Consider the following 24,197-nt stretch of genomic DNA (forward strand, 5'->3'; position numbering starts at 1 on the left):
ATGCGACATCTTCAGTTGGAGGATCTTTTAAGACTTTTCCCTGGGGAATATGAACATGACATGTGGGAAGTGTGATTTGATGGCATTATAATGTCAAGTTTGCCATCGTCCTAGATTGCGAAGGATGAACCGAATGGGTTCCTTTACATAGCCTATAATATCAATTTATGCACTAGAAAAAAAACAAGATAGAACAGCAAAAATGGAACCATTTACATTGCATGATATGCTCATAAACTCAACGAATCTTTATAAGATATTATGTGACTTTGGAATCAAGAATGTCTCAGAGTGTGAAGATGAAAGCGAGCCCCCTCCGGAACCGAAAGGTAACCAATCCTATTGATAATCATAAATTGGAGGGAAATTAAATTAACAAAAAGTAAATGTCTAATTGTAGTATGTTTTAAATCTAAATAAAACATTTTAGTGGAGATATTGATGAAAAGTCACAAAACATTTGTTTTTGATTGTGAAATGCGTTGTTTCTCAAATAATATATATTTTAAACTGTTAGTCATATTTTGGGATTTTTGCTCAACTGCACATGGAGAGCGATCCTTTGGACACCCCCAAGCAGGGCCAGTGCGCTTTACGCCGGTTGAAGTAGCATGCGTTCTTTCGGCTCCTCTGCTTGGATGGAGTGCCCTAGGACTGAATATCATTTTTTTAAACATAAATTAAGACTAGAAGTTAGTACCAGGTCAACACGTATTGTCTATTTGCTTAAGTCAAAATGGTCTGAGTGTTACATTGACGGGAAATGATCTCTGAATTCTCATTGCAATTGAGCTGATATGTATAATATAGATCTATAATCTTTAAAACATTAAACAAAGGACAGAACATGTTGAATTTAGTGTTGCTAATTCAAGCCCCACATATGCACACACTGTTCCCCTGAGTGATGCGACCAATCAGAACTGACTCCAACTGAATTCCAGCTTGCCTTGATTAATGCTGGCTCTAAAACAACCAGGATGAGTAATGAACAACAAAAATATTTTACAATCGAATTAGGATACACTTAAATGAACGTAAACCTCTTTACACAAGGGCCATGCCATTGAAAACAGACAGACTTAACCGATTGATTATTTGAAAGTAATGATAATGATCATGATGATAATAATGACCTTTAACAATGTAGGGATGATAATGATGTTGATTATTATTAAGATAAGGATGTTTATGATAATGATTATGACAATGATAATAATAATAAAGACAATTATGAAGACCATTTCTCTCTCCTCTTTATAGATTTGAATCAGACGGTACGTATCTTCCTCTATAGCCTCATCTTCCTGGTCAGCGTGCTGGGTAACAGCCTGATCATCGCCGTGTTGGTCAGGAACCGCCGCATGCGCACCGTCACCAACCTGTTCCTGCTCTCTCTGGCCGCCAGCGACCTGATGCTCTGCCTCTTCTGCATGCCCTTCACCCTCATCCCCAACCTCATGAGGGACTTTGTGTTCGGCTCGGGCATCTGCAAGGTGGCCATGTACTTCATGGGTGAGTTTAATGTACACAGGTCATGACCCTGGTGCCGATATGATACCTGAGAAACAAAGTCGTGGCCATGTACTTCATGGGTGAGTCCTGTGGAAGCACTGTACGTACACAGGTCCAGACCTGGGCCCGTATTCACAAAGCGTCTCATAGTTGGAGTGCTGATCTAGGATCTGTCCATTTAATGTTATTCATTATATAATCTCATTCATTACTCTGAGATGCTTTGTGGATATTGGCCCTGGTTACGTATTCACAAACCGTAATGGGTTTGTCTGTTGGGATTTGTGTGGTACTTCAATAGAAGGTGTTTACGTGCTCGGGCATCTGCAAGTGTTGCATAGTTAGTGTTGCATAGCATAGTAGTTGCATGTACAAAATCAGTAGGGTCAGAAACATTTTTTATTTGACCTTTATTTAACTGGGCAAGTCCGTTAAGAACAAATTCTTATTTATAATAACGGCCTAGCGGGGAACAGTGGGTTAACTGCCTTGTTCAGGGGCAGAACAACAGATTTTTACCTTGTCAGCTCGGGGATTCGATCCAGCAACCTTTCAGTTACTGGCCCAATGTGCTAACCACTGGGCTACCTGCCTCCCCGTGCGTGGTCTGACCTTGTTATTGTCTTCTACACTAATGCCACTCACTTCAAGGGGTCAGGTAAGGGAAGAGAGTACAGTAGGTTCTGTCCACATAGGAAGATTCCTTCCAGTTCCAACCACTCACTCACTGGGGGGGTGGGAGTGTTAAATTGGCCTGATGATAGAAAATCAATAGAGAAGCAAATCCCAGAAGCCATTAAAGCCTCCATTTTGGCTCTGACCTGGTGCCTGGTGTGAAGAGACACCAAATAAAGTAATCTGATGGCTATTAGCCATGGCCGCGTTCCCACATCGCCTCTCCTCCACTGGGGTTGTACATGTACTGGCACGTCTCCTGATTTAAGGAGCCGTTTACCAGCGGTGTAAAAAGTACCCAGCTGTCATACTTGAGTAAAAGTAAAGATACCTTCTTAGAAAATGAATCAAGTAAAAGTGAAAGTCACCCAGTAAAATACTACTTGAGTAAAAGTCTAAAAGTATTTGGTTTTAAATATACTTAAGTATCAAAAGTAGATCTAATTGCTAAAATATACTTAAGTATCAAAAGTAAAAGTATAAATTATTTCAAATGTGTTATATTAAGCAAACCAGACTGCACCGTTTTCTTGTTATTTTAATGTACGGACAGCCCTGTGGCACACTCCAACACTTAGACATCATTTAAAAACAAAGCATGTCTGTTTAGTGAGTCCACCAGATCAGAGGCAGTAGGGATGACCAGGGATGTTCTCTGTTTAGTGAGTCCACCAGATCAGAGGCAGAAGGGATGACCAGGGATGTTCTCTGTTTAGTGAGTCCACCAGATCAGAGGCAGAAGGGATGACCAGGTATGTTCTCTGTTTAGTGAGTCCACCAGATCAGAGGCAGAAGGGATGACCAGTGACGTTCTCTGTTTAGTGAGTCCTCCAGATCAGAGGCAGAAGGGATGACCAGTGACGTTCTCTGTTTAGTGAGTCCTCCAGATCAGAGGCAGAAGGGATGACCAGGGATGTTCTCTGTTTAGTGAGTCCTCCAGATCAGAGGCAGAAGGGATGACCAGGGATGTTCTCTGTTTAGTGAGTCCACCAGATCAGAGGCAGTAGGGATGACCAGGGATGTTCTCTGTTTAGTGAGTCCACCAGATCAGAGGCAGTAGGGATGACCAGGTATGTTCTCTGTTTAGTGAGTCCACCAGATCAGAGGCAGTAGGGATGACCAGGGATGTTCTCTGTTTAGTGAGTCCTCCAGATCAGAGGCAGTAGGGATGACCAGGGATGTTCTCTGTTTAGTGAGTCCACCAGATCAGAGGCAGTAGGGATGACTAGGTATGTTCTCTGTTTAGTGAGTCCACCAGATCAGAGGCAGTAGAGATGACCAGGGATGTTCTCTGTTTAGTGAGTCCACCAGATCAGAGGCAGTAGGGATGACTAGGTATGTTCTCTGTTTAGTGAGTCCACCAGATCAGAGGCAGTAGGGATGACCAGGGATGTTCTCTGTTTAGTGAGTCCACCAGATCAGAGGCAGTAGGGATGACTAGGTATGTTCTCTGTTTAGTGAGTCCACCAGATCAGAGGCAGTAGGGATGACCAGGGATGTTCTCTGTTTAGTGAGTCCACCAGATCAGAGGCAGTAGGGATGACTAGGTATGTTCTCTGTTTAGTGAGTCCACCAGATCAGAGGCAGTAGGGATGACCAGGTATGTTCTCTGTTTAGTGAGTCCAGCAGATCAGAGGCAGTAGGGATGACCAGGTATGTTCTCTGTTTAGTGAGTCCACCAGATCAGAGGCAGTAGGGATGACCAGGGATGTTCTCTGTTTAGTGAGTCCGCCAGATCAGAGGCAGTAGGGATGACCAGGGATGTTCTCTGTTTAGTGAGTCCGCCAGATCAGAGGCAGTAGGGATGACCAGGGATGTTCTCTGTTTAGTGAGTCCACCAGATCAGAGGCAGTAGGGATGACCAGTGACGTTCTCTGTTTAGTGAGTCCACCAGATCAGAGGCAGTAGGGATGACCAGGGATGTTCTCTGTTTAGTGAGTCCGCCAGATCAGAGGCAGTAGGGATGACCAGGGATGTTCTCTGTTTAGTGAGTCCACCAGATCAGAGGCAGTAGGGATGACCAGGTATGTTCTCTGTTTAGTGAGTCCACCAGATCAGAGGCAGTAGGGATGACCAGTGACGTTCTCTGTTTAGTGAGTCCACCAGATCAGAGGCAGTAGGGATGACCAGGTATGTTCTCTGTTTAGTGAGTCCACCAGATCAGAGGCAGTAGGGATGACCAGTGACGTTCTCTGTTTAGTGAGTCCACCAGATCAGAGACAGTAGGGATGACCAGGGATGTTCTCTTGATAAGTGCGTGACTGGACAATTTTCCTGTCCTGCTAAGCATTCAAAATGTAACGAGTGCTTTTGGGTGTCAGGGAAAATGTATGGAGTAAAAAGTACATTATTTTCTTTAGGAATGTAGTGAAGTAAAAGTAAAAGTAGTCAAAAATATAAATAGTAAAGTAATGTACAGATACCCCCAAAAAACGACTTAAGTAAAAATACTTTCAAGTACAACTTAAGTACATTACACCACTGCCATTTACTCTGAGCTGAAAGGTCCAGGTCACAAGACAAGAAGATGAGGAAGAAGAACGGGGTAGAAAAGTGATCTTTGTTGTTCACAAGTGTCTCAATGACCTGAAACTCTCAGGCACAGAAATATCAATGTCTATGTAGCTGAGGATCCATTCTCTACAGCCATTTACAGTCAAGGCTGTACCGTTCTCATGCTTCGTAACCCGTTCAAAACATTCCTTTGATATTTGTTATGTCTGGATATTGTATGGATATACAGGTCCCGGATACAGCATAGCTGCAATTTCAAGTGCCCTTGTAGTTCAAATCTTTTTCAACAATATTTCCTCACTGGATATGACATGGATATATCCTATGTACATGCATTTCTTTCATCTGGGTTAAGGTTGTACTATTCATTGTCTTTGGTAAATCTTCCACCGTGCTGTTTCTTTGTAGTCAGATAGTTCACAGCCTCCCTGATCTGTTTGTTCTTGACTTGGGTCCGTGCGGTGAGATCCCAGCCATTTCAGTAGCTATGATTACCTCATATGTCACGGTGTGTAACCAAGGTAACGTGCATGTATTTATAGGTGCCGTTGTTTGTTATTTTGTGAGTTTTGTAACATCCACCGGTTAACGGATGGGGTTGTTGATCATCCACAAGTGCTGGAACTTACCTCTGTCCCTACAACCTCGTAAAGTACAAAGTGACTAGCCATGAACGTGTCAGACCAGCTATTAGAACTTTTACAGTAGACAAAGTGTCATTCCCACCTGCTGTGTGTACAGTATTACATTAGCCATTGTACAAGGTTTAAAGGGACAATCTGAGATTGCTATCTTTATTTTTGGACTTTTAAATGAATGATATTTACTATACCCTGATTCTTAAAAAATGTAACTTATAAATGCCTAATGAGCTTGGTTTAACTGAGCTGAGTACAAAATCACAGACGTACAAAATCACATATGCTAGTGTAGCCTACATTCTTGTCTGTTATCGATCTATTAATCAGATGGTATACTCAGTCCTGTGGTACAAAACGGTGGACCGCTAACCGTCGCCATCTCTCCAGGGATCTCGGTGAGCGTCTCGACCTTCAACCTGGTGGCCATTTCCCTGGAGCGCTACAGTGCCATCTGCAACCCCCTGACCTCCCGGACCTGGCAAACCAAGTCCCACGCTGCCAAGGTCATCTCTGCCACCTGGGTGGTGAGCTTCCTGTTCATGCTGCCCTACCCCATCTCCAGCACCCTGGTGCCCTTCACCCGGGTCAACAACAGCACGGGCAACATGTGCCGTCTGGTATGGCCCAGTGATGTCATCCAGCAGTCCTGGTGAGAGGATAGATAGTTTCATTTCGGTAGACGGGTGCCATCACAAAGAGGGGTTTCAACTGCTAGGAGATTTTCACTGTAAATAATGGAACGGTCTGTGCAAAAGATGAAATGGGCTACTCATGTCTATTAATTTAAGGGGGAAGTTTCAAATTCACTGATTTGTTGGTCTGTTAGATGATAGATACTTAACAATGATGAGATAGGTCATCACTGAGCTCAGAGATCGGTTCTTGGTCAGCATGTCACTTTGATGCATGGTGAATGGGCACTTGCTTTCGACCAATCCGGTGACACCATCGAGCCTTCTTCCTTACAGGTATGTGTCCCTGCTGCTGCTTCTCTTCCTGGTTCCTGGGATCATGATGATGACAGCCTATGGCCTCATCTCCCTGGAGCTCTACAGGGGCATCAAGTTTGAGATGGCCAACAGGAAGTCCAGCAGAGGTACGTATACAAAACCTCAACTGACCTCTTGAAAATGTCCAGCTCTGGCGATATTATCATGCCATATCAATTTGGTGGCATCCTTATTGGTCATTGTTTACAATTGGCTAATCTTTAGTAAATCTAATTTACACAGGGTCAGTCATTATTCATGTCTTATTTTTCTGATCTATCACAGAGATGATTTCCTTATCTTTATTAGATCCACTTCTATCACCTATCATTTTTATTTAGAGAAATCAACTTTAGTTTAAGTTAATTTATTTTCATATCTGCTGTTATGATCTGTCACAGAGAGACAGTGCAGCACGGGCAGCATCAAACCCGGCGACAACGACGGCTGCTACCTTCAGCCCGCCAAGAAGAAGAAGGGCGAGCTCGCCCACCTCCAGAACCCTCCCTCGACCCCCAGCTCTAACGTGACCAGCAACAGCAGAGACAACGTGGGCAGCAACAAGTCCAAGCTGAGCCGCGTGTGCAGCAACAGCAAAGACAACGTGGGAAGCAACAGCTCCAAGCTGAGCCGTGTGTGCAGCAACAGCTCCACCTGTAACCTGATGGCTAAGAAGCGTGTGATCCGCATGCTCCTGGTCATCGTCTGTCTCTTCTTCCTTTGCTGGACGCCCGTGTTCGCCGTTAACGCCTGGCGGGCCTTCGACCGCCATTCTGCCGACAAGCTCCTCTCGGGGGCGCCGATATCCTTCATCCACCTGTTGTCGTACACCTCCGCTTGTGTCAACCCCATTATATACTGCTTCATGAATAAGCGTTTCCGCCAAGGGATTCTGTCCACCTTCACCTGCTGCAGCAGCCCCAAGGCCGGTGGAGTAGGGAGGGGGGCTGGGAGTAGGATGGGGACGGGGAGAGGGGGAGGAAGAGGAGGGATGAGGAGTGGAGAGGAGAATGGGCACACGCCGCAGAGTGGTAATAACACGCGCTTCACGTACAGTAGTATCCGTGGCTCCGCCCAGGCTTAGCTTCCTTTCTCCATCATTGACCAATCAGAATGAGTAAGTGGTCATGCAGCACCCCCCCCACCACACACACACTGTACATTGAGCTTTCGGTCTCTGATGAGGTCATGCATGCCTGCTTTCAACTTTTAAAGTCACCATGCCTGTGAAAGTGGACATGTATGTATGAAGAGAATCTCAGACAATAGGTTGATGATAAACTTGGTGCCATTACAAAGAAAAGACAATCAAACGATAGCATGTTGACTACATGAAATTGAATAATCAGCCAAGGTTTTCAACAAGGAGAAGGTTATGAATTTAAACAAGTATCGGTAAACAAACTACATGGACTGAGGAACAGTGGCACCTGATATAACTCTTTATGACGTACAGGACCCTAACTGCTTCTTTAATAGGGACCGTGAGAAAACATGGCTAGTTTATGTCTACAGCCATGAGGTCTACATTCAATGTTGTTCCTCCACACAGACATTCACCTCAAACACCCACGATGTGTACAATCGTCACGGTGTCTCTTTACGTAACCCCTCCTCTCCCGAATCACCCACGGGGAAAAGCAGCACCCTAGTTGTCTTGGTTTGATGTTGACCAGATGATCCCAGAGGAACGTCCAAGCAGCTTTTTCAGCGCCATGTAAGATCTCCATGAGCATGTTGAACGGATGAACCCTGGATGACCCTTGTGTGTGTGTTTTCTCCCCTCTCTGCATAATATTCTCTCTGTACACATTCTCGTCAGGGACTTGAAAAGGCACAAACCACAGCCCAATGACGACACCACGTCCCCCAAGACATTAATAACTCTGACTCCTTTTTACAGGCAGTGTGACACACAAATATGCCCATATGTGTAAATACTTCTGGACTAATTGTTACCATCCCTGGCAGTGTCATGCTCTGAAACGCATTCCTAGCCTTGTAGCATAGTGTCATCCTCGTGGGCACACAAAAAAACCTGTGTTTTCTTGTCCTTGACTCAGTCATCTTTTATCGTTGTACCTAGTGTACTATTTATTGTAAGTGACATGACTGTGGCCTTATCGTGGGACTCTGTGCACCTGTCTGTCCCCCTACTTCAAAAAGGACCTTTCCCAGCATTACCTGTCAAGCATACCACACCTGGTCTCTGTTGACGTGGGTTGTTAAATACACTGCAGCACAAACGTAGCAAATTGTGTTGTTTTGTCCTCTTGGCTGTATTGTATCATCATGTCACTGTTAATCAGGAGGATTTTAGTGTTGCTCTCGAAGGGAAATTGTTCTGTAAAGTGCATGGGATACATTACCAAAAAAAGGAAATTAAATTAAATTAAATATTTAAAAGTCTGTAGTGTTGTATGAGAATGTCAGAATGCATTTCTGCTCTGCTATGCTACTTGCTGGTGTCTGGGGGGGCCCTTTCAAATCTCTGAGTCAGGAGCTACAGCAGAGAGGTGGGCTGATGGAATGCACTGGAAGGGCTAGTGTGGTCTTCTTCTTCGACACGAGGCTTCTGAGAAGCATAAACGCACCTCGTCATTTCAATGTGGAGAATTGGGTCATATTTAATAGATACGTTGATCAATGAGATTCCTATATTCACCCACTCAAAAAGACAGCCAAAAGTTTGGGAATTCAACAATGTGTTATCACTATGCTATAAGCACCATCTAAAGCACAACCAAATTCAAATGAATGTCTGATTTTTGGTATAGTTGTCACATAAATGTGTTATCACTGCGCTTATAACCATTTAAAAACCACAACAAAGTTCAAATGGGAATACAATGTCAGACATTTTGTTGATTTATAAAACAACTTAATGCGTTATCACTGTGTTTCATCTAACAGAACAACCAAGTGACCTGGATTGCAGTTGAGATTACATTATACTACATGGTGCAAATGATTAATGCCCCTTCAGATTCTGTGCTGTTTATAGCAATTGTGACGATTTCCACAGACCTGTGACCCTGAACCTGCAGGCTTTCTGATTACATAAGATGTTTAAATGTTACAGTAACCTCAATGCGGCCACTGATGCGTTACTCATTTTACGGTTGAATAAATTCTGTTACATTAGTTTGTAAGATAACCTTAACATTAGGCTATTTACAGTATAGCAAAAGTGATATTGAATTATGTTTGGTTGTCAAAGGCAACCAAATATCAACATTTGAAGGAGATGCATCCATCTTTGCTACTGAGTCTTGCTTTAATTAGTTTGTCTACAAATTAATAATGAACATGTTGGATTCACGGCTCCATTTCAACCAAAAATCTAACTTAAAGACCAGGACTAAATCAAATACACTTTAAATGCACATTTAATTACAGTTTGATTTGATACAATTCTTTGAAGGAGTAGTCCACTATTTTATAACTTGATTTTAAATGGTTCCTCACCCTGAAAGGAGTCTACGGGCCAAGAGAAACTGTAATCCAGGGTTCAGCTTATTTTAAACAGCCACTACAAACTTCAGCTAACCTTAGCCACCACAAGCTAACAATCAATGGGGTTGATGGGAGCATGAGCATGTAAAAACAAACCCCCCAAAAATCTAAATCACCTGAAATCAACATATTTGGTTCCATGTTTTTTTCTTTCTCTCACATGCCCCAATCACTCCCATTGATTGTGAGCTTGTGGTGGCTATGGTTACATTTCATTTGCTCTGTTGAACCTACCCTTTGGAATGACTTAGATAGCAACAGTGAACCTATTAAGTGGAGAATTCTCAACAATCATTCTCATAATAGCACATTGGTAATAGTCAGTGACTAATATCCAACCTGGGCTTGGTTAAAACCCTGGGTAGCCCAGCTCTCCAGTAGGAGGTGCTGTAGATGGCCCAGCTCTCCAGTAGGAGGTGCTGAAGATGGCCCAGCTCTCCAGGAGGTGCTGTAGATGGCCCAGCTCTCCAGTAGGAGGTGCTGTAGATGGCCCAGCTCTCCAGTGAGAGGTGCTGTAGATGGCCCAACTCTCCAGTGGGAGGTGCTGTAGATGGCCCAGCTCTCCAGTAGGAGGTGCTGTAGATGGCCCAACTCTCCAGTAGGAGGTGCTGTAGATGGCCCAACTCTCCAATGGGAGGTGCTGTAGATGGCCCAACTCTCCAGTGGGAGGTGCTGTAGATGGCCCAGCTCTCCAGTGGGAGGTGCTGTAGATGGCCCAGCTCTCCAGTAGGAGGTGCTGTAGATGGCCCAGCTCTCCAGTAGGAGGTGCTGTAGATGGCCCAGCTCTGCAGTAGGAGGTGCTGTAGATGGCCCAGCTCTCCAGTAGGAGGTGCTGTAGATGGCCCAGCTCTCCAGTAGGAGGTGCTGAAGATGGCCCAGCTCTCCAGTAGGTGCTGAAGATGGCCCAGCTCTCCAGGAGGTGCTGTAGATGGCCCAGCTCTCCAGTAGGTGCTGTAGATGCCCCAGCTCTCCAGTAGGAGGTGCTGTAGATGGCCCAACTCTCCAGTAGGAGGTGCTGCCCAGACTACTGCTTTTTGCTGATAGTTCTTCAATGTAATTTCCACTATCAACATATTTTATAAAAGGTTGGTCTATGTTGAAAATTGGTTACCATGGTGACATAATCCTGTGGTTGCAACTTTACCGTAAAACATGTAATTCCAAAATCATGGTGATTAATATGGAGTTTGCCCCCCCTTTGCTGCTATAACAGCCTCCACTCTTCTGGGAAGGCTTTCCACTAGATGTTGGAACATTGCTGCGGGGACTTGCTTCCATTCAGCCATAAGAGCATTAGTGAGGTCGGGCACTGATGTTGGGCGATTAGGCCTGGCTCGCAGTTGCCGTTCCAATTCATCCCAAAGGTGTTCGATGGGGTTAAGGTCAGGGCTCTGTGCAGGCCAGTAAAGTTCTTCCACAGCGATCTCAACAAACCGTTTCTGTATGGACGTCACTTTGTGCACGGGGGCATTGTCATGATGGAACAGGAAAGGGCCTTCCCCAAACCGTTGCCACAAAGTTGGAAGCACAGAATCGTCTAGAATGTCATTGTATACTGTATCGTTAATATTTCCCTTCACTGGAACTAAAAGGTGCCTAGCCCGAACCATGAAAAACAGCCCCAGACCATTATTCATCCTCCACTAAACTTTACAGTTGACACTACGCATTAGGGCAGGTAGTGTTCTCTTGGCATCAGCCAAGCCCAGATTCGTCCATTGGGCTGCCAGATGGTGAAGTGTGATTCATCACTCAAGAGAACGTGTTTCCACTGCTCCATAGTCCAATGGCAGTGAGCTTTACACCACTCCAGCCGACGCTTGGCGATCTTTGGTGTGCGGCTGCTCGGCCATTGAAACCCATTTCCTGAAGCTCCCGCCGTACAGGTTATGTGCTGATGTTGCTTCCATAGGTAGTTTGGCACTCGGTAGTGAGGGTTACAACAGAGGACAGACGCGCTACGTGCTTCAGCACTCCCGTTCTGTGAGCTTGTGTGGTCTACCACTTCCGTTGTTACTCCTAGACGTTTCCACTTCTCAATAAGAGCAATTAGAGTTGACCGGGGAAGCTCTAGCAGGGCAGAGGTTTGACGAACTGACTTGTTGGAAAGGTGCCACATTTAGCTCTTCAGTAAAACCATTCTACTGCTAATGTTTGTCTATGGAGATTGCATGTCCGCATGCTCGATTTTATACACCTGTTAGCAAAAGGGGTGTTCACATACTTTTCTATATCTAGTGTAGATGCCACGTCACAATACATTGACCAATTACATTGAAACAACGTTGACTTAACCAGTTTGTGCCCAGTGGGTAACCTCTGAACTGAAGGTAGAGTTGCATCAAAGATTGACTATTCACAGTCGATTCGCAGTGCAATGTCAGCCCCCTACAAGGCTGTTACCATGTTTATGCATACTTTAAGTCCTTCAGGTCCTCCAATGTAAAATATATATAAAGACAGTTAATTTCACACATCATTTTGACACTTTTTTATTTCTTGTAGGTTTTTTTTTATATGCCAATATAGCAACTTTTTTCTTGTTTTTTCCTTTAAATGACATGGAATTTCAATATGTACAAAAAACAAAACCACCAATCATAATGTTATCAAAAAACAGTCCCCTTGTTTCACGTTATTGCTAAAAATGTTACAAACTGCACAGATTTCTATCATCAGCAAACCCTTCGATCGCTGAGTATACTACCACTGACTGACACCTCTGTTTACCATTACTGGAACATTACACACAGAGACAGAGAGAGAGAGAGAGAGAGAGAGAGAGAGAGAGAGAGAGAGAGAGAGAGAGAGAGAGAGAGAGAGAGAGAGAGAGAGAGAGAGAGATGGAGACAGAGTGTGTGTGAAAGGATGCGTGAGGGGGACAAGAAAGAAAAGATAAGAAATGGGACTGCAGCGAAGTTAAGCGTGCAGAGCTAAGAGAGTGAAGTGAAAACGTAGGTACAGAGAGACAGAGGAGAGAGAAACATTACTACTCCATAATGCAGTCAGCCAATCGTCTTGAGGAGCATTCAAGGCAGAGCGTGTCAGAGAAAGGCTCCTCCCACACGGCTTTTCATTTATTTAAAGCTGCTTCTCGCTCCGTCCTGTTTAGCAGTGCATGACAAATCTATGTTATAAAAAGACATTTGGCATATTAGAGGATACATACATACGTTGTTCAGAGCTCATTAACCCCCCCCCCCCCCCACACACAAAAAAACAGCTGCTTTTGGAAGAAAACAAACAATGACTGACAAAATTAAAACTGCTTGCAAGTACAGTATGTACACAGTATTTGCAAAAAGCTTCACACAAGGTTAAGAGAGTATTTCATCAGATTTTGTTACCAGGTTAATCATTTGTTCAGATTATAAAAAGGCATGTAACAACATTCCACCCCTGTAAGAGACCTCTTCTCCTCGTCCAGTAAAACGTGAGAACTGATGCTATTCTTGACCATGAAAACAAACAACTTAAATTGGACTAGCGCCGTTGCTAACTAGCATAGCTGGTCCCATTGTTGAAAAGAGTTATGAGATATTAGAATCCCAAAACAAAAACCCCAAAGCAGAAAGACAGGTGACACTGACTGGAGAATGAGTCGGGCATTAGACAGGGTTTCCCAAACTCACTTTTCCCAGCTGACATCCTGAAAACACCGAGCAAAACCAAACAGATTCAGCGACCACCTTATTGACATGACATCACAATAGAGTAAAGGGTTTGGAAAAGGCCAGTAGCCTTTTCTCTTTGTTGTGTAAAGACATTCCATAGTAAGGTGATATGTGACAAAGCTCATGTTGGTTCCATGCTGCAAACTATTAAAGTCAGGTTGATCGCACCCATTCTTGAATGAATTAAAAAGATTAAATCGACTCCCGGGCCAAAGTAGACAGCAAGGACAATAATGACCTTATTTCTTTGACATAAAATAAAACGGGGAAACTTTATACAATAATAAAAAATATATATCATCAATATTACACTGTTTACATTAACATCAATGGCTGAAGAAACAGGTGAGGGGGGGGGGGGGGGCAAAAGCATCCCATCTGTTACGTTTGTATTTTTAGGGAAAATATAGCACTTTTTTTGTTCCCTTTTATTAAATGGATTTGACTGTTAAACGGGTACATGATGAGAGAGGCCAGTAATAAATGTTAATTAAAAAGCAGACATATTCAAGTTTCAGCATCATAGTTCTTCCTGGAAGAGCATACAGTTCCACTGTAACACACTATGATCAAACTATTGGCTTTTATCGTCTTCGTCATCCACACATTACTATGCCAGAGAAATAATCACTTGTTTTATATTTGGATCGAATCAGAAGATGGACAACCAACCTGCAAAAGTCCATCTTTACAAGAACATTGATTGTTTTGAACATGAACAGTGTACACACGCACAAACACACTTTGAAACGGAACGAGTTTCGCTCACCGATCCATTGTTACAGACTCGACAGCAGATCGTGAGCACAAACACACAAACAAGCTGGTGAAGTAGGTGGTCAGGCATACGAACCTCAAGAGACACGACCTGTATAATATTGCTGTACGTTTCTCTAAATATACATCTTCAATAATACAGCCTACGTCTAGAAGGCCTTGTTACTTCTAACAGAAGACTTGATCACCATAAATACATTGGCTGGGTTTGGCTGCTTTCAGACAGTGACGTAATTGTTTTGTTCGGTCAAAAACCACAGGACGTTAGTTAAAAGGCTTTTAAATGAGTCACAGTGCTCGCAAGACAATGGTCTCTAAAACGGAGAAAACACGAGTGCTGTGATGATGAAGTAGACATATACAGTATCAGTCAAAACATTTATAACACCTACTCATTCAAGGTTTAAATTTTTTTAAGAAGGCACACCTGTTAATTGAAATGCATTCCAGGTTACTACCTCATGAAGCTGGTTGAGAGAATGCCAAGAGTGTGCAAAGCTGTCATCAAGGCAAAGGTGGCTATTTGAAGAATCTCAAATAAAATACCGTTTTGGTTACTACATGATTCCATGTGTTATTTCATAGTTTTGATGTCTTCACTATTATACTACAATGTAGAAAACAGTAAAAAAATTAAGAAAAACCCTTGAATGAGTAGGTGTGTCCAAACTTTTGACTGGTACTATATGTGTTGTACTTTCACACTGAACAGAGTTTGTTTTAACAACAAATCCTCCAGAATGCTGATCGTATGTATGACAGTGTGTTTTTGAAGCAGTGACACAAAGACAGCATTATGGGTTATGTTGTCCAATGAAACACATTCCTGTAACGAGTCCAGGTGAAAAATATACAGGTTAGGACAACGTAATAATTCCATTGGGCAGCATTAGAAAACAAACAACTTAATTGGACTAGTGTCGTTGCTAACTAGCATAGCTGGTCCCATTGTTGTAAAGAGTTATGGGATATTAGAATCCCCTTGTCATCTTCAACCTAGTAATGAGCAGAGATAAGACAGACTTTTTTCCCACACAGATACTTTCTAGTTACGTAAATGAAAAGGGCAGGTCGTTGGAAGGGTAATGTTACTCTTTGACATTTAAGTTAGCGGTAAGGCCACATCGAATTGGAAGTGTCTGTCTTTTCCGTTTTCTAAAACCAATGAAAGTTTTAAATGCCACCAGATCTATACATAAGAAGACACCAAGGCCAAGTAACACAATATACTGACTGACAGATTTGAAGACGTCGCTGGACACTTCTGTGGCGACCAATACAGCAACATGATCTCAACTTTGGATATGTGATATGATTTTAGTTGACTGTATTAATATTACTGTACTAAGGCTAACATTTCATTTTAACGACTAGACTCATTAAATGTGTATGAAAATGACAAACTATTTTGTAACTGGAAGTCCAGTTTTTAACATTTTAAATAAATGGAAGAATTCACGTCACCATGGCTCCATGCGTGATGTACAGACATGCTGTACTTTCCAAAGGAAACGTAGCTTGTAGCACACAGAGTATTGCAGGCAAGGCAGAGGCGTTGCTTAAAGCTTTTCTTTTTAAAGACTTCATAAAAAAAAACTATGAGAATACAAAAATTAGGCCCGCTGAGGTTACTCCCTAACACAAACAAACCATCGGTTAGGTAAAAAAAATCCCAAGACTAGCAAAGTATCAAAAATTCAACGTTCCGTCGAAAAGACCGAAAGAAGCAGGCATTTGATGGAGACAAGAAGTAAAGGTAGCTATAATACACATGCCAGGTCGGGATTTGGACAACAACAAAAAAAGCCCAAAGCTCGGAGGAAGAGAATAGAAACTATTTGGTAACAAAAGTGTACTATATGTTTCATACAAAAAAGGTGAAAATGTACCTTTACTGAAGCTTATGCAAGATCCTTGGTCCACAAAAACAATGTTATCGTCATGACATTTTTATGTGTCCCACTATGTCCACTCCTCGCTCTCCCTCCAACAACGATACATTTCGTCCCTTTACAGTAACATAGGCGACTAACGAGACAAAAAAAGAGGGAAAAAATAAACAGAGGGAGGGGGAAAAAAGAACAGAAAATCGACGGTTTTGTTAACGTACTATACATGTGGTGGATGTATAGTTGTTGTGGTCTCCGTTAAAGACACTGGCGCGCTGAGCCAATAGGAACTCCCTATTACACAGCTCAAACACCATAAACCGACAGGTATGTCCCTTACGAATCACAAAAGGGCAGCGGCGAGGAGTTCACAGTTTCTCTTATTTCCGCTGGTTGACAACTTTTAACATAGGAACTATCTTTGAATTCCTCCTTTTTCCGTCCGATCAATTTTCAATTTCAGCTTCTTTTGAATCCCAGATCAATATGCAGCACTTTTAGAGAGTCAGTTTACTTCATAGTCTTTTTACCATGTGGTACATTTTGCTCTCGAGGCATATTGTGTATGTGTATAGGTGTGTGTGTGTGTTTGTGTTAGGACACCACGGCTGCAGCCGTGGAAGAGGATGTGACTCCTGCGTTGTTGGGGCCGTAGCTGTTGTTAGCGTCGCTGTTGCTGCTAGCCGTTAGAAGGCGGTCGCTGCCCGCCCGTAGGATGGCTCCGGCGGCGTTGCAGTGTGGCCGCGGCCCAGGCTCCGGCGTGTAGGTGAAGGTGAGCGTGGTGGAGTAGATGATGCCGTCGTTTCGCACCAGCGTGACGGGAACCTGCACCGGCTGACGTACCCAGCGCCAGCCCTCGCGGAAGGCTGAGATGTCGGGTACCACGCACAGCATGCTCTCCGCACACCTACACCAGCAAGCAGAGAGGAGAGAGTCAGACAGGCTTGACTAGCTATTTGGGTTGAATCCCTCACTGTGTGCCGACCTCACTGTTGACTAAAGAAAAGGTAGGTCATGTAAAGATCCCACATCGGTTGAGTATTGTCTTTCATGGTCCTTCGAGCAGGATTTGAACAAATGACTTAAGTAAACCACTGATAAAATGGATCCATAAGCACTATGGGAGGGTCATGTTTTCCATAGTGTTTATGATTGGTGAGCCTCAGATCTTGTAGAAAAACAGTTCTGTAAAACCTCACTACGATACACACATCTCACACAAAATGGGTCAAATGGGGACCGTGGTGTTCAGTCAACATTAGGACCACTTCCACACCATTCTGCAGCCGACAACAACGTTTCACTCCCGGCTCTTCCCAGCGGGGTTTTAAATCCCGGGTGAATCCTACCGTTTATTACAGGACAACCAAGGAGCTCTCTCATCTGTTCTAAAGACCTCTCTCTCTCTACCTCCATGGGTGGCAGACAAACACTGGGTCGCTAATTCATCTAGAAAATTCTACATCAAAAAGGAAAAACAGTACCTTTTGAAGAATGTTTGGCATAGCCTAAAGGGTGTGCTTTGAAAATGGAAATATCTGAGCCTAAATTGAATTCACGTTTGTTCAGTTAGTACTCATTAGCCCAGAACATTGCTTTGACTTGGATCAAAGCACGGCTGTAAACTGTCTGGGTTATCCCCTGGTTAGTACTCATATAGAGATTATAATGAGTAACAAGGTCAGACTGAAGAGGGACATCCCCCTTCCCCTTTACAGAAAGGTGTATCTCATAGATAAAACAAATTCATCGTTTGTAGCCGTTTCAGTTTGACTTTAGTAGAATGAAATAGTGTTTCTGATTCCAAATCCTTTCTGTCTGGTCAAGCTACAGTAGTCTGTGTGGTCAAGCTACAGTAGTCTGTCTGGTCAAGCTACAGTAGTCTGTCTGGTCAAGCTACAGTAGTCTGTCTGGTCAAGCTACAGTAGTCTGTCTGGTCAAGCTACAGTAGTCTGTCTGGTCAAGCTACAGTATTCTGTCTGGTCAAGCTACAGTATTCTGTCTGGTCAAGCTACAGTATTCTGTCTGGTCAAGCTACAGTATTCTGTCTGGTCAAGCTACAGTATTCTGTCCTAAACAGGTTCTGTCTGGTTGGCAGGAAAAACTTGAACATTTTGGGAAATTTAGCATAATTTTGCACCGCCGTATTGAGCCAGCTCCCGGTTGAAAGGAGCAGTGAGGTGTGTCTGTCGGTACCTGTACATGGTCTCTGCCTCCACGTCTCCGAACCAGACCCTCAGGTTTGAGGTGAAGTTCTGTCCCGTCAGCTCCAGCATGGCCACATCCCCGCCCCCGTTTAGCTAAACACACACACACATAAACACAAACAAACCATACAAAAGTGTAAATGTTTTTCTGGTGTGACAGAGGAAGAGATGGAATGTGGTAAAGGGCCTAAAGGGTGTTTGTTTGGAGTACTACAAGAGGAACAAATTGTTGTTTATAATAGGAATGGAGTGTGCATGTGGCCTATGTGCGCATGCATATCTGTGTGCGTCCCTCTCTAACCTGTAAGCTCTCGACTACAGGCACGGGGGTGACAGGCGAGTGGACGGGGCCCATGCCCTCGTAGAAGGTGTACTCAGCCTTGTCCGTGCTGATGATTGTCCAGGACGCTCCGTCGTTGATCATCTCTTTGTTTGGTTCCTTTGGGCATGGAGTGGCCTGGGACACACACACACAAGTTAAAGGGACATGCTAGCGCTTCACCATATTTCAGATATAGATGGATAAATAAATGAATACAGCTATGTGTAATGAATCTTGGTTTAGTTGTTTCTATGGTGATCTCTGATGTAGAGATCACACCTCCACAAGGAGCCTATCACCCTAACGCTATATTAACGCTCAATCTAATCCGTCATCTATCGAAGATGGAATCAAAAGGGGAAGAATAACCTCTTAGCAAAACAAAGACTGAATTATTCCAGCAATGGGGATCTGCACAGGGCACTGACAAGGGTTGCCGACCATTTTCAGGTGGGATCTGATAAACAATGTTAAAAATATATATATATTTTGTTTTTTAATGTAACCTTTATTTAACTAGGCAAGTCAGTTAATTACAAATTCTTAATTACAAATGGCCTACCCAGGCCGAACCCGGACGACGCTGGGCCAATTGCACGCCGCCCTATGGGACTCCCAAACACGGCCAGATGTGATTCAGCCTGGATTCGAACCAGGGACTGTAGTGTCGTCTCTTGCACTGAGATGCAGTGCCTTAGAAGCCTGCGCCACTCGGGAGAATTTGAAGATTGTAAACTGGGTATTACCGTAGGAACCAACTCATGTTCACCATCCAACAATACATTTTCTCACAAGATCATTCTGATTGGTTACTGCAAATATGGGGTCAATTTAAGTAGTCTCAACGTGTAATGGAAGGTAGTCTCACCGTGTAATGGAAGGTAGTCTCAACGTGTAATGGAAGGTAGTCTCACCGTGTAATGGAAGGTAGTCTCAAAGTGTAATGGAAGGTAGTCTCAACGTGTAATGGAAGGTAGTCTCAACGTGTAATGGAAGGTAGTCTCAACGCGTAATGGAAGGTAGTCTCAACGCGTAATGGAAGGTAGTCTCAACGTGTAATGGAAGGTAGTCTCAACGCGTAATGGAAGGTAGTCTCAACGTGTAATGGAAGGTAGTCTCAACGCGTAATGGAAGGTAGTCTCAACGTGTAATGGAAGGTAGTCTCAACGTGTAATGGAAGGTAGTCTCAACGTGTAATGGAAGGTAGTCTCAACGTGTAATGGAAGGTAGTCTCAACGCGTAATGGAAGGTAGTCTCAACGTGTAATGGAAGGTAGTCTCAACGTGTAATGGAAGGTAGTCTCAACGTGTAATGGAAGGTAGTCTCAACGCGTAATGGAAGGTAGTCTCAACGCGTAATGGAAGGTAGTCTCAACGTGTAATGGAAGGTAGTCTCAACGCGTAATGGAAGGTAGTCTCAACGCGTAATGGAAGGTAGTCTCAACGTGTAATAGAAGGTAGTCTCAACGTGTAATGGAAGGTAGTCTCAACGCGTAATGGAAGGTAGTCTCAATGCGTAATGGAAGGTAGTCAACGTGTAATGGAAGGTAGTCTCAACGTGTAATGGAAGGTAGTCTCAACGTGTAATGGAAGGTAGTCTCAACGCGTAATGGAAGGTAGTCAACGCGTAATGGAAGGTAGTCTCAACGTGTAATGGAAGGTAGTCTCAACGCGTAATGGAAGGTAGTCTCAACGCGTAATGGAAGGTAGTCTCAACGTGTAATGGAAGGTAGTCTCAACGCGTAATGGAAGGTAGTCTCAACGCGTAATGGAAGGTAGTCTCAACGTGTAATAGAAGGTAGTCTCAACGTGTAATGGAAGGTAGTCTCAACGCGTAATGGAAGGTAGTCTCAATGCGTAATGGAAGGTAGTCAACGTGTAATGGAAGGTAGTCTCAACGTGTAATGGAAGGTAGTCTCAACGTGTAATGGAAGGTAGTCTCAACGCGTAATGGAAGGTAGTCTCAATGCGTAATGGAAGGTAGTCTCAATGCGTAATGGAAGGTAGTCTCAACGTGTAATGGAAGGTAGTCTCAACGCGTAATGGAAGGTAGTCTCAACGTGTAATGGAAGGTAGTCTCAACGCGTAATGGAAGGTAGTCTCAATGCGTAATGGAAGGTAGTCTCAACGTGTAATGGAAGGTAGTCTCAACGCGTAATGGAAGGTAGTCTCAACGCGTAATGGAAGGTAGTCTCAACGTGTAATAGAAGGTAGTCTCAACGTGTAATGGAAGGTAGTCTCAACGCGTAATGGAAGGTAGTCTCAATGCGTAATGGAAGGTAGTCAACGTGTAATGGAAGGTAGTCTCAACGTGTAATGGAAGGTAGTCTCAACGTGTAATGGAAGGTAGTCTCAACGTGTAATGGAAGGTAGTCTCAACGCGTAATGGAAGGTAGTCTCAACGCGTAATGGAAGGTAGTCTCAACGCGTAATGGAAGGTAGTCTCAACGCGTAATGGAAGGTAGTCTCAACGCGTAATAGAAGGTAGTCTCAACGCGTAATGGAAGGTAGTCTCAACGTGTAATGGAAGGTAGTCTCAACGTGTAATGGAAGGTAGTCTCAACGCGTAATGGAAGGTAGTCTCAACGTGTAATGGAAGGTAGTCTCAACGTGTAATGGAAGGTAGTCTCAACGTGTAATGGAAGGTAGTCTCAACGCGTAATGGAAGGTAGTCTCAACGCGTAATGGAAGGTAGTCTCAACGCGTAATGGAAGGTAGTCTCAACGCGTAATAGAAGGTAGTCTCAACGCGTAATGGAAGGTAGTCTCAACGTGTAATGGAAGGTAGTCTCAACGCGTAATGGAAGGTAGTCAACGCGTAATGGAAGGTAGTCTCAACGTGTAATGGAAGGTAGTCTCAACGCGTAATGGAAGGTAGTCTCAACGCGTAATAGAAGGTAGTCTCAACGCGTAATGGAAGGTAGTCTCAACGCGTAATGGAAGGTAGTCTCAACGCGTAATGGAAGGTAGTCAACGCGTAATGGAAGGTAGTCAACGCGTAATGGAAGGTAGTCAACGCGTAATGGAAGGTAGTCTCAACGCGTAATGGAAGGTAGTCTCAACGCGTAATGGAAGGTAGTCTCAACGCGTAATGGAAGGTAGTCTCAACGCGTAATGGAAGGTAGTCTCAACGCGTAATGGAAGGTAGTCTCAACGCGTAATGGAAGGTAGTCTCAACGCGTAATGGAAGGTAGTCTCAACGCGTAATGGAAGGTAGTCTCAACGTGTAATGGAAGGTAGTCTCAACGTGTAATGGAAGGTAGTCTCAACGCGTAATGGAAGGTAGTCTCAACGTGTAATGGAAGGTAGTCTCAACGTGTAATGGAAGGTAGTCTCAACGTGTAATGGAAGGTAGTCTCAACGTGTAATGGAAGGTAGTCTCAACGTGTAATGGAAGGTAGTCTCAACGTGTAATGGAAGGTAGTCTCAACGTGTAATGGAAGGTAGTCTCAACGTGTAATGGAAGGTAGTCTCAACGCGTAATGGAAGGTAGTCTCAACGCGTAATGGAAGCTAGTCTCAACGCGTAATGGAAGGTTGTCTCAACGCGTAATGGAAGGTAGTCTCAACGCGTAATGTAAGGTAGTCAACGTGTAATGGAAGGTAGTCTCAACGCGTAATGGAAGGTAGTCTCAACGCGTAATGGAAGGTAGTCTCAACGCGTAATGGAAGGTAGTCTCAACGTGTAATGGAAGGTAGTCTCAACGTGTAATAGAAGGTAGTCTCAACGTGTAATGGAAGGTAGTCTCAACGTGTAATAGAAGGTAGTCTCAACGCGTAATGGAAGGTAGTCTCAACGTGTAATGGAAGGTAGTCTCAACGCGTAATAGAAGGTAGTCTCAACGTGTAATGGAAGGTAGTCTCAACGCGTAATAGAAGGTAGTCTCAACGTGTAATGGAAGGTAGTCAACGTGTAATGGAAGGTAGTCTCAACGTGTAATGGAAGGTAGTCTCAACGTGTAATAGAAGGTAGTCTCAACGTGTAATGGAAGGTAGTCTCAACGCGTAATGGAAGGTTGTCTCAACGCGTAATGGAAGGTAGTCAACGCGTAATGGAAGGTTGTCTCAACGCGTAATGGAAGGTAGTCAACGTGTAATGGAAGGTAGTCTCAACGTGTAATGGAAGGTAGTCTCAACGTGTAATGGAAGGTAGTCTCAACGTGTAATAGAAGGTAGTCTCAACGTGTAATGGAAGGTAGTCTCAACGCGTAATGGAAGGTAGTCTCAACGCGTAATGGAAGGTAGTCTCAACGCGTAATGGAAGGTAGTCTCAACGCGTAATGGAAGGTAGTCTCAACGCGTAATGGAAGGTAGTCTCAACGTGTAATGGAAGGTAGTCTCAACGTGTAATGGAAGGTAGTTTCACACTCACTTGAAACTGTATGATCCTCTCTTGGGAAAGACACAGGTACATGCGCTCTGTGTCCTTCAGGTAGAAGGAACACTTGTGCAGCTGGGAGACGGGGTCGTCTGCATCCAACAAGGCCGTCTGCTTGTCCACCTTACGGATGATCTGACACACACAGACAGGCTGGTGTTTAGGGTTTAGTTGCTTAGAGCTCAGTGTACAAGTAACATCATTCACTTTCATTAGTGTGTGTGTGTGTGTGTGTGTGTGTGTGTGTGTGTGTGTGTGTGTGTGTGTGTGTGTGTGTGTGTGTGTGTGTGTGTGTAATAAAGAGAAATAGTGAGAATTTTAACATAAAAAAGACAAAAAGAGTTCCGTGGAGAGAGGAGAGAAACATGGAGAGAGGAGAGAAAAATGGAGAGAGGAGAGAAACATGGAGAGAGGAGAGAAACATGGAGAGAGTACAGAAACAGATGTAAAAGAGAGTGAAGTGGTGGGTAGTACCAGGCGTGGCAGGGCCATCCCGGTGACAGAGCAGACCAGTTTGACCGTCTGACCATAGTGGATGTAGCCATCTCTCACAGTGAACTCCTCTCCTTCAGACTCCTCGTCATCCACTGGGGAACAGGACACACAACATTCATCTTATGTCCCAATAGCACACACACTTACACTGAGTAGAAACCATTTTAGGGTGGAAATGTAACGTCAGGCCAGCCTCTCAACAATCCACTTTAAAACAAAGCATGATATTGTCATTTACCCATACCATGGATTCAGAAAATATTCAGACCTCTTGACTTTTTCAAAATGTTGTTACGTTAGTCTTATTCTAAAATGGATTACATAAACAAATGTCCTCATCAATCTACACACAATACCCCATAATGACATCACAATACCCCATACTGACATCACAATACCCCATAATGACATCACAATACCCAATAATGACAAAGCAAAAACTGTTTTTTAGAATTTTTTGCACATTTATAAAAAAAACAACAGAAATACCTTATTTACATAAGTATTCAGACCCTTTGCTATGAGACTCAAAATTGAGCTCAGTTGCATCCTGTTTCCATTGATCATCATTGAGATGTTTCTACAATTTGATTGGAGTCCACCTGTGG

At 43.7% G+C, this 24,197-nt stretch overlaps 2 protein-coding genes across 2 annotated transcripts in view; one reads left to right on the forward strand and one right to left on the reverse strand.

Annotated features, from left to right (window-relative positions):
• The first annotated feature begins 202 nt into the window (after positions 1 to 202).
• Positions 203 to 7,418, forward strand: LOC120049197 (cholecystokinin receptor type A-like). Its single transcript, XM_038995431.1, has 6 exons — positions 203 to 329; positions 1,264 to 1,515; positions 5,733 to 5,994; positions 6,314 to 6,441; positions 6,736 to 6,898; positions 6,953 to 7,418. The coding sequence occupies exons 1-6, from the start codon at positions 203 to 205 to the stop codon at positions 7,416 to 7,418; spliced, it is 1,398 nt and encodes a 465-aa protein (XP_038851359.1).
• Positions 7,419 to 14,894: 7,476 nt separating this feature from the next.
• The window catches only part of LOC120049567 (suppressor of hairless protein homolog), a 91,170-nt gene continuing 81,867 nt past the window's right edge, over positions 14,895 to 24,197 (reverse strand). Inside the window, exons 7-11 of the mRNA XM_038995847.1 lie at positions 23,569 to 23,681; positions 23,089 to 23,229; positions 18,699 to 18,854; positions 18,387 to 18,490; positions 14,895 to 17,097 (exon numbers count right to left, since the gene is read on the reverse strand). Coding sequence (XP_038851775.1) covers positions 16,785 to 17,097; positions 18,387 to 18,490; positions 18,699 to 18,854; positions 23,089 to 23,229; positions 23,569 to 23,681 — 827 coding nt within the window. The 3' untranslated portion in view covers positions 14,895 to 16,784. The remainder of the gene's footprint in view (positions 17,098 to 18,386; positions 18,491 to 18,698; positions 18,855 to 23,088; positions 23,230 to 23,568; positions 23,682 to 24,197) is intronic.

Source organism: Salvelinus namaycush, chromosome 6 (genome assembly GCF_016432855.1).
Source record: "Salvelinus namaycush isolate Seneca chromosome 6, SaNama_1.0, whole genome shotgun sequence".
NCBI classification, from domain to species: Eukaryota; Metazoa; Chordata; class Actinopteri; order Salmoniformes; family Salmonidae; genus Salvelinus; species Salvelinus namaycush.

What these genes read in the sequence shown, in the direction of transcription:
- LOC120049197 (XM_038995431.1), top strand. Translation starts at nt 203, where the DNA reads ATGGAACCATTTACATTGCATGATATGCTCATAAACTCAACGAATCTT. An exon ending in GGTGGCCATGTACTTCATGG is followed by an intron (nt 1,516 to 5,732) that starts GTGAGTTTAATG and finishes CCATCTCTCCAG; the next exon opens with GGATCTCGGTGAGCGTCTCG. An exon ending in CAACAGGAAGTCCAGCAGAG is followed by an intron (nt 6,442 to 6,735) that starts GTACGTATACAA and finishes GATCTGTCACAG; the next exon opens with AGAGACAGTGCAGCACGGGC.